Genomic DNA, 9,360 nt, shown 5'->3' on the forward strand with positions numbered 1-9,360 from the left:
GTGCTGTAACATTCATTCTATTACAAAAATTTTAATGCATGTATCACTAGTATAGTCCATCCATTTAGGCATGCAAAGCTTCCAGTCAATGTAATGTGCTGTGATTGATGAAATAAGATTGTTTGTGAACAGTGTCCTGAAATTGTTCATTTGATTCCATTGTATGCATAGCTGTAATTGAACAATCTTATGATGCAACAGCGAGCTTCCGGTGGCAGTAGCCACAGTGGTGCATTACTTGCCATAATGCATGCCTTTCCTGAGCCACAATTAGGCTCCTCGTGGCACAAAAGAATGACATTAACTGATATACAACTTTTCAAGAAACACTGTAAACAAACATTTGAAAGAGTGAACTATAAATACTTAAATAACAATTTAAGCTCTTTATGCATGGTTCCAAGAAAATACCTTTCAAGCAACATTTGCCAATGTCTTTGCGTGATTCTCAAAGTTACAATTCAAAAGAATAAGCATCACCCAGTAATAACTTTAAAACAAACTAACAAGGACAAGAAATAAATCCAGAAAACTAAAGGAAATAGAGGAATGGAAATTCAATTCAAGACAGCAGAGATACACTATAGTGCAAATATTCAATATTTGCATGCTACAGGCAAGATTTAAAGTCGATTCATTAATTGACTAAGTGCATACAAGCAGCTATTTAGTGTATGTGCAATTCTTTAGTGGTCTCATCAAGAGGTACATACAGTGGACTGGAGGTTGGTTCAACCCAGGGAAGTTAATGCAAGGTTTGGGGACTATGGGGCATATAAGGAAAATGGGACCGGAGGCTTCAAGAGTGGTCATTCACATTTTGTTGAATGAGAATGAAGAACTACGGAAATGTATAAATGAAGTGCAATCAGTACTGGAATGCTTCCTTCATAACAAGGAAGGCAAGATCTTTCACTGAGATAATCAACATGGTCAATTGAAATGAGCAGAAAAGAAACATCTCATTGTCTTTTCTTGTCATCAAACAACCGAAGAAAATGAAAAAGATAATGCACTTGTTTGATCCCTATTATTTCCAAAATGCAATTTTATTTCTTTTCTTTTGAGCCACACATTCTTTGATAAAATAATTTTGCAGACAAATCCAAAACTTTTCCTTATTTTTTAATCACACATTCTTCATCAATCTACTATTCCAAAATGCATTCGACTAAAAAAATGGGGCTCAAACCGGCTCAATATGAGCACTAAGGGGACAGACCCTTAAATAGAGCTCTGTGCACAGAGGAAATGGATTGATGTTGCTCAAAAGATGACAAAAAGAATGCACTCCTGATGTATCCTTTAAGAAAGAAAGTAAATTCTCTAATGAACTTCACGTTGCTTGTAACTCAGTATTGTTTCTGAACTTCTCACTCCTTCACATTGTAAATGTATCTCTTTTCATGTTTGGTTATCCAGAATTTTCACCAACTTGAGATGGCAAAGGATTCTTTTTCCACGTCTACCCCTTCCAATCAAAATCCAAGAAGTGGATCACCCACAATTATAAACCCCAGCACTTAAGACAGAAATTAAGACAAGGAATAATACATATGATATGGTAGTGAAAGTAATATGAGGATCTTATAAGTACCTGTCTGCAGATAACCATTTCAGTTAGACTTGCTAGGCTCCACCTCTTTGCAACCCCACTGAGCTTCCAATTGGCTAGATTAGAAAGATCTTCCAAAGTCATTATAGATACATTGTGATCTTGGAAAACTTTATCCGCATCATTCGCAATGCCTATGCCTACCTATGCATGTAACAAGTAGTGTATTGAGTTGTTATACAAACATATTACCCAAAATAGTAAAAAATGTAGAGTTGTTTCAAAAAATTCTTTGGTGCTTGATAAGCAAACCTTTAGAGAAGTGGGGTCCTCGAGTAGAAATCGCAGTTTTTGAGGTATCCCAGAATGAATGATATGCAACACATAGCAATTATTATTGTCTCCACAAATCTGCAAAACCGCAGCCTTCCCAGGTGCAACACCTGCACAGTTTAACAATGATTTTTCACATATAATAGCAACAAAACCTATAATGGTCTCTCTTAGAATACACTTGTAAAGAAGGCAAAATGTACAATGTTTAATGTCACCTAATTGCTGGAAAACAATCAGTGCATGGCATAAACATTTTGAAATGAAAACTAGAGCTTATATATAGAGTATGCATACAATAAAATGGAAAGTAAAACAAAATTAATGAGTAAAATACGAAGTAAAACATTTTGAACTGTAACAAAGAAAATAGAAAAAAATCATCAATTGGTGACTAAAAATAATATAATCTTTTTTGACATGTCATGTATCAGTAACTTGTTTTAAGAATAAAATATATAGCTATATGGAGTGATAGCAGCGGAGGAGTTTTAACACCCTGTCTAGCCTCATATATATTATCTGTGTGCTTTTGGATGGTGAATCCATAACCTCAACATTCGCTTCCTTTAGGTTGTACTTCATATGTCAACGGGGCCAATGATTTATCTAAACTTTATTTGATGAAAGTTTAGGCATAAAACTCTAATTGCAGACATGATCGTCCCAATTGCAATCTTTCCAAAAATAAGAAGTTACTCAAAAGAGAAGGCCAAAAATTTGTCTAGCCTCATATATATTATCTGTGTGCTTTTGGATGGTGAATCCATAACCTCAACATTCGCTTCCTTTAGGTTGTACTTCATATGTCAACGGGGCCAATGATTTATCTAAACTTTATTTGATGAAAGTTTAGGCATAAAACTCTAATTGCAGACATGATCGTCCCAATTGCAATCTTTCCAAAAATAAGAAGTTACTCAAAAGAGAAGGCCAAAAATTCCCATTAACTTTAGAGCAAGAAGCAGGACGAGAATTGTTAGCTGGACAGAACTGCTGCATTTAAACTCCTACCAAATACTGGCTTGATGACACCTAGCTGTTAATTTATGTTTATAATAACTTCTTCAAACACATTATCAACTGTTATTAAATATTTTACAATTTTCATTTACTCATGATTTCTTCGTCCAACTTTTCAGATTCGACTAGATGCCTTCTATGCACAATGTGTTGTGAATTAACATTTCCTGACAATTTTCCAGCGATCTACCTGAGACTTGCATAACAAATAAAGCTCTAGTTTTATTCATTGATAAATTTGAAGCTACCTTTTCTAAAAGTGGGTCTCCACTCAATATCCAGACCAAGGATGCACTTGCCCTCTTTACTTTTCTTAGCTTCTATGAAATGAAGAAGCTCGTCTGCAGCCTTCTCTACCTCTTCAACAGTTCTGCTATATACAATTCGGCCTCCAAATTTCATATCTGTGTACGAAAAAGAACTAAGGCTTCAGAAAGGGATCTGTTAAAAATGCATAGTAGCTTATAGTTGAAAAAGAAAAGCAAAACGAAACTCCTTTGAATAACAGTAAAAATAACTAATTTTCAAAATTAAAGTTTTTCTTATAAAATTCTTTTCTTTTCAAAATTAATGATAACTATTATATTAATTTGATGCAATTATCATTAGTACTTCGATGTTCTATTAAATTTCTCATTTGAAATAAAAGTAATTACTGATAGGCAATGATACTTGTGCGCCCTAAGGTACAGCTTTTGATGCTTAATGTACAACCCCACCAGAGGTTCATCAGCAATAGGTGTACATGCTCTGGTATATCAACTTGAGCCAAAAAGTTGAAAAAGGAAAGAATACCATTTAAACGTTAACTGGAAAAGTATCCGCGCTTCATGAACAGCGCAATAATTGTAATATTTCCTACTTCCATTTAGAATTTCAGCTAGAATATAAAGAAGGATAATTAAAAAAAATTATGATACCATGCGAGAGAAAAATATGTATTTTACCTTGATAGGGAGAGCGAACAGTATTATTACGAAAATTAAACCGATTTCTAGAGCAAGGAGAAAAAGAGAATGATGTGTGTGGTTCTTTCCGGAAAGTGAATAGAGATTCAGGCAATCGGCGGCGGGTCTTGGGAGGCGACACTGTCGAGGCATGGTCGTTGGTGCACTCCAGCACGTGGCGCTTCTTGATTGGCGTAGAGGAAGATGAAGGGGAGGAGATGGTGGTGGCGGATCTGCAAATAGCGTCGATGGCTTCAAGTTCTTCGTCCGTGAAAGGTCGATCCCAATCGGAATCTGAAATGGAGGGCTCCGTTCCCATTTTGGGAGCGTGTTTGAAGAAGCGGAAGGCGGGCTTTTTGTTTGGCCAGTGAACATTCAAACTATTGACGATTTTCATTCTTATAAAAATTTAGACTGCGGTAGGTTCCACGTTTTGGAGCCATTTTTCATTTTTAAAAACGTAGAAAATGCATTTGGTTCATCATTTTTTAAAACGAGTTAAAATTTATAACTGAAAACGTAACACAACTTTTTATTATTTTGAGCATTTTTAATTATAATTTCCCAAAATACGAAAAAGTCCAAAACGCACCGTTTTTTGGGAAAATTAAGCTCTTGTTTGAGCCTCATTCTTTTGAAAAAATGTATTTTTCAACAGTACTTTGACATCATTTCAACCACACATTCTTCAATAAAATAATATTACACGTAAATCCAAAAAATTTCTCTATTTTTAACCACACATTTCCCATCAATACACTATTAAAAAATTCATTCTTCCCCAAAAATGGGGCTCAAATAAGGGCTAAAAATCGTTTTGAGACTGAAAATGGAAAATAAAAAACTAAACCAACCGCATTTTTTCAAAACTCATTTTCAACCACACATTCTTTAAAATAATATTGCATGTAAATTCAAAATCTTTTTTTTTTTACCACAATTCTGCATCAATCTATTATTCAAAATGCGTTATTTCCTCCAAAATGGAGATCAAACAAGGGCTAAGTGTACATAACAATTTACGTAATACTTTATCAACGGATAATGTGATAAGATTTAGTTGGACTAAATTTTCATCAATTTAATAATTTTTTCACTTACATTTTTACATATCATATCATCATTATGTACATGATTAGCCAGTATAAGTGGCTTATAAGTGTAAGGTAGCTTTGAATAAGACAAATATGAATATAAGAGTGAGTTAAGTGATTATAAACAATTTGTAAATATTAATCAAACAAGGGGTAAGAGATGTAAATAGTTGTGCAAAAACTTTATCCATTGCTATGTTCAATTCAACATATTAAATATAAGCCGAAAATTTAATCCATATTTGGATCGCATTCTTTAAAAATTTATTTTTCTCCAAACTTATTTTTAACCATACAATTCTTTTAGTGAGATAATTTTAATTGTAAATCCAAAAATATTTTTTACTTTTTAACCATACATTGGGCAAAAAATTATCACTACAAGATCTATTCTCCTAAAAAAGATGCTCAAACATACCCTTAAATCCGTGGCATCTTTCAGATCTCAACCTTTTAATGTAGACCTAGGGTAAAAAGTTACTTGAGAACACATGATTTCCATATCATGTAAACCTAGTTCCATGACCTCATTCATCAAAAAATAAAATAAAGAATCGTCCATATCTTAACTTTATACTCCCTCTATTTTATTTATAAGCTTATTTTGGTTTTCACACGGATTAAAAAAATATATTTAATGTTATTAAAAGAGCATTTTTTGTCAAAAACTTACATATAATTTACCTTTATTTATATTTTGTACAATTTCAATATTAAGTGGAAAACATTGATCATAACTAAACAAATTAAATAAAAGTGCATTAACATACTAACAAAACATAACATTCTCAATAAAGACACATCACTGTATAATTGGAATAAAAAAAAAAGGAAAGTAATCCGATATAAATGGGATGGAATGAGTGTGAGTTAATTGTTCCAATGGTTACTGAATTTAGATCCATATCTTTGATTGGCCAGTAAACTTAGGTTCATGTCTTCAATTACTTACTGAAATTTAAAACGTTGAGTTTTGGTCACTGAACTTTAAAAAATATTGTACACTACTCACTGAACTTTAAAAAATATTATACATTATTTACTAAATTTTAAAAAATGTTGTACATTATTCACTATAAACTCGATATTTTTCAAAATTCAACAATTATACTAGGGAGCAACGTATGACATATTTTAAAGTTTAGTGACCAAAACTCGACATTTTAAACTTTAATGAGTAATCGAAAACATGGACCTAAGTTTAATGACCAAAACTAAATATTTTTCAAAATTCAGTGGTCAAAACTCAATATTTTAAAGTTCAATGACCAATCAAAGACATGACCTAACCAAAACTCGATATTTTTTAAAGTTCAATGGTCAAAATTCGACATTTTAAAATTCAATAGTCAATCAAAGATATGGACCTAAATTCAGTTACTATTGAAATAATTAACTCAATGAGTACCATTCTTTCTATGAGTAGACAAGCATCAGTCTACCAGTAGTGAAGATGAAATTACTCTAGACCGTGTTGGAAATTGGTTTAAAATTGAGAATTTGGTTAAGGATAAAATTTCAAAAAAGTGACTTTCGTGTCAACTTTTGTCAAATATTCGAACTTGATTCAATAGTTAAATTATAAATGTATATATACTAATTTATTCTATTAGTCGAGTAGATCATCATGACATATTTAGAATCTTTGCAATCAATTTCGAATGAGTGAAAAATTGCGGTCCAAATTTAGAAGAAAAAATAGAGGGAAACTGACTGAAAAAATTGCCTAACTCGATCACTCGCCTATTGCTCAAGTGATGAGCCAACGTTAGGTGGGCGAAAAATTTCTATAAATATTTTGACACTAACACTTGAACAAAAGGTCAGCGACAATAAGTGATGTTTTGTTGGTAAAGTTGCACGGTTTGACACGTATCACTTCATTTACAACCCCTCATCGTCTATAAATAAGATCATTTGGACGTCCATAAATGCAACCAATATCACTTCTGCATTGAGCACTGCATTGAATCTTTTGCAAAATCATCCAAATTATCTTGCTTGTAGAGAGGGAAGTTTTGTCAAAAAGTTCGTTGGAACTTCTGGTTTAAAGTGCTTCTATCACAAGTCGTATCCGTTGTATCTTGGAAGACAAGTGCCATAATTTGTGAGTACCGTTGGGAGGCAATATTGTCTGAAGAAAATAGTGACATTTTACTTGCCTCGGATTTTCTTCTTTTTTTCTCTGTTTCTTTATTTTCCTTGTAGTTAGTATACCGTAAACATTTATATATATTATTGTGTTTAATCACATTGATGTGGATTAAACTCTGTAATTTTTTGTTTGTTCATTTCAAAATAACCCTTTCACCATCAAATTATTTCAAACAATCTTAAGACCGTATTTAGGTTGTTGTGTGTAAATAAACAAACATGTAATCTTTGGAAAATGCATCTATGCACTATTCTCTTCTCTTTGATTTTGCGTTAAATTCCTGTTTGCGTTACAGAAATGAACACCATGGAGACGACTCCAAGTCGAACTACCAATGGTACCACTTCAAAATACTGCAATCTTACATGGGGAAAATCGAAAAAGTTTGGAGGTGTGTATTTCAAGAGATGGCAACAAAAGATATTGTTTTATCTTATTACTTTAAACTTGGCAAAGTCTCTAAAAGAGACTGCACCAACGATACAAAAAGGTAAAAATAATCACGAATCGATTATTGTTTTGGACAGATGGAAGCACTCGGACTTCTTATGCAAAAACTATATCGTAAACGGATTTGACAATACACTGTATGAAGTGTATAGTTCGAAGGATTCGGCTAAGAAACTATGGGATTCATTGAAAAAGAAATATAAAATCGAGGATATCGAAACTAAAAGGTTCATAGTTGACAAGTTCTTGGATTACAAGATGGTAGACTCTAAAACCGTGACAAATCAAGTACAAGAACTTCAAGTTCTCCATGACATACATGTTGAGAAGATGGAGTTGAGCGAATCCTTCAAAGTTGCTGCCATTATTGAGAAATTTCCTCCTACGTGGAGAGATTTAAATTCAACCCTTTCACTATCGAAATATTTTTAAAAGAGCACGACCAGGATTTATATTTCTCCTCTCTAACAGTTGCAACCACCTAGAGCAAAAATTGAAACAATTGTCAATAAATTCCAGTTCCTCCCTTCTCACACATTTTAAAATCTAACTCCCTCAAACTGAATTTCCCCAACTCTAGCTCCAAGTAATGATTAGTGATAGTCATTTTGATTCTAGACTCGAATTCTCACTTTCATTATCAACAAGCGTGGATTTACAAGAGTCAAGGAGTAACAAAACTGTAGAAAGAGAAAATATAATAACAAAGCGACATGCTAAAGCAAGGAAAAACATAGAAGTAACATACACCATGATGGTTGCTGAATTACTCGATATAATAAGAAATTCTGATTTGTTTAGCTTGAATGATGAGTACTTCAAATGGAGCCGTGTAATAACAATGTCATAGGGAATTCTTGAGTAATCAACTAATGTCATTTTCTTAAAAATAATTCCTCAACCAATTATCACAGTTTGTCTCTATTTAGGTAGATAAAATTTTGATAAAAGTTGGTAAAAATGTGAGTTTGAAAATTTGTAGATTCCATAAAACGTGCTTCAAATTTTAAGCTGAACCAAGCAGGGGATTACAGGGACCAACTTGATTTTAATATTTTTCATTTTGCCCCTCCAACTTAGTCTTTTTGTACAAATTCATCCTTTCCTCTTTCTTAAGTGCCTCCCTTTACCAGTCCCCAGTGTTGTCTTCCAGAATTTACAGAAAAACCCATTCTCCTAAACCAACGATTTCCTCAACGAGCAATAACTCACCCGCAACAATGGTGGATGGTAACCCTTCGTAGTCAACCCGCATCCTGCTTCTTTGATTACAGCATTTTACATCAGAAATCAGAAACCAGAGGAGCAGAAGGATATTGAATTCGAAATATAAATCACAAAGATGAGCACGGTGGATAAGATGCTGATAAAGGGTATCCGGAGTTTCGACCCGGAGAACAAGAACGTCATCACGTTTTTTAGACCTTTGACTCTAATCGTCGGCCCAAACGGCGCCGGCAAAACGGTAACTTCACCCACTTCTATTCATATACGTGTTGTATGCTGGTACATACATCGATCATATTGCAGAAAAAAATTGCAGCTTCTAAAATGTAGCGTTGCCAAACTGGGCACTAAGAATTGGAAATTTTTTATTGATCATAAATTTCTGATTCGCCCGAACAAATTTAGCACGATATGTTGCAACTGGCACGAAAAAAAAAAAGTTGTACCCCACACACTTGAACAGGTTGGTTCTCTGGTTAAGCTTCCATTCTGTATGTGATAATGAATGCAAATGTTGGTGTTTAACACCATGTTTGAGAACATTGTATCTAATTTCAGCAGGTTCCCCCCCCCCCC

General features: G+C 33.5%; 2 protein-coding genes across 4 annotated transcripts in view; one reads left to right on the top strand and one right to left on the bottom strand.

Moving 5' to 3' along the window:
- Positions 1-1,129: 1,129 nt before the first annotated feature.
- Positions 1,130-4,246, bottom strand: LOC111396657 (Werner Syndrome-like exonuclease). 3 transcript variants are annotated; one of them, XM_023023099.1, is made up of 4 exons: positions 3,859-4,246; positions 3,160-3,315; positions 1,868-1,998; positions 1,130-1,759 (listed from the first exon to the last, which is right to left on the bottom strand). In XM_023023099.1, exons 1-4 carry the CDS (start codon positions 4,175-4,177, stop codon positions 1,508-1,510), a joined length of 858 nt encoding a protein of 285 aa, XP_022878867.1. In that variant the 5' UTR covers positions 4,178-4,246; the 3' UTR covers positions 1,130-1,507. The 3 variants fall into 3 exon arrangements, with proteins under 3 accessions (XP_022878867.1, XP_022878868.1, XP_022878869.1); XM_023023100.1 differs by having other exon boundaries at positions 1,580-1,671; XM_023023101.1 differs by having other exon boundaries at positions 1,651-1,755.
- Positions 4,247-8,684: 4,438 nt separating this feature from the next.
- LOC111397760 (DNA repair protein RAD50) overlaps positions 8,685-9,360 on the top strand; it is a 17,611-nt gene continuing 16,935 nt past the window's right edge. The window contains exon 1 of the mRNA XM_023024745.1: positions 8,685-9,022. Within this exon, the coding sequence (XP_022880513.1) occupies positions 8,900-9,022 (123 nt within the window). The 5' untranslated portion in view covers positions 8,685-8,899. The remainder of the gene's footprint in view (positions 9,023-9,360) is intronic.

This window comes from Olea europaea, chromosome 7 (assembly GCF_002742605.1).
Source record: "Olea europaea var. sylvestris chromosome 7, O_europaea_v1, whole genome shotgun sequence".
NCBI classification, from domain to species: domain Eukaryota; kingdom Viridiplantae; phylum Streptophyta; class Magnoliopsida; order Lamiales; family Oleaceae; genus Olea; species Olea europaea.

Coding starts and splice junctions, on each gene's coding strand:
- LOC111396657 (XM_023023099.1), bottom strand. CDS start 4,177: ATGGGAACGGAGCCCTCCATTTCAGATTCCGATTGGGATCGACCTTTC. Junction 3,316..3,858: donor TGTTCGCTCTCCCTATCAAG/GTAAAATACATA, acceptor TTTCGTACACAG/ATATGAAATTTGGAGGCCGA. Junction 1,999..3,159: donor GAGACCCACTTTTAGAAAAG/GTAGCTTCAAAT, acceptor TAAACTGTGCAG/GTGTTGCACCTGGGAAGGCT.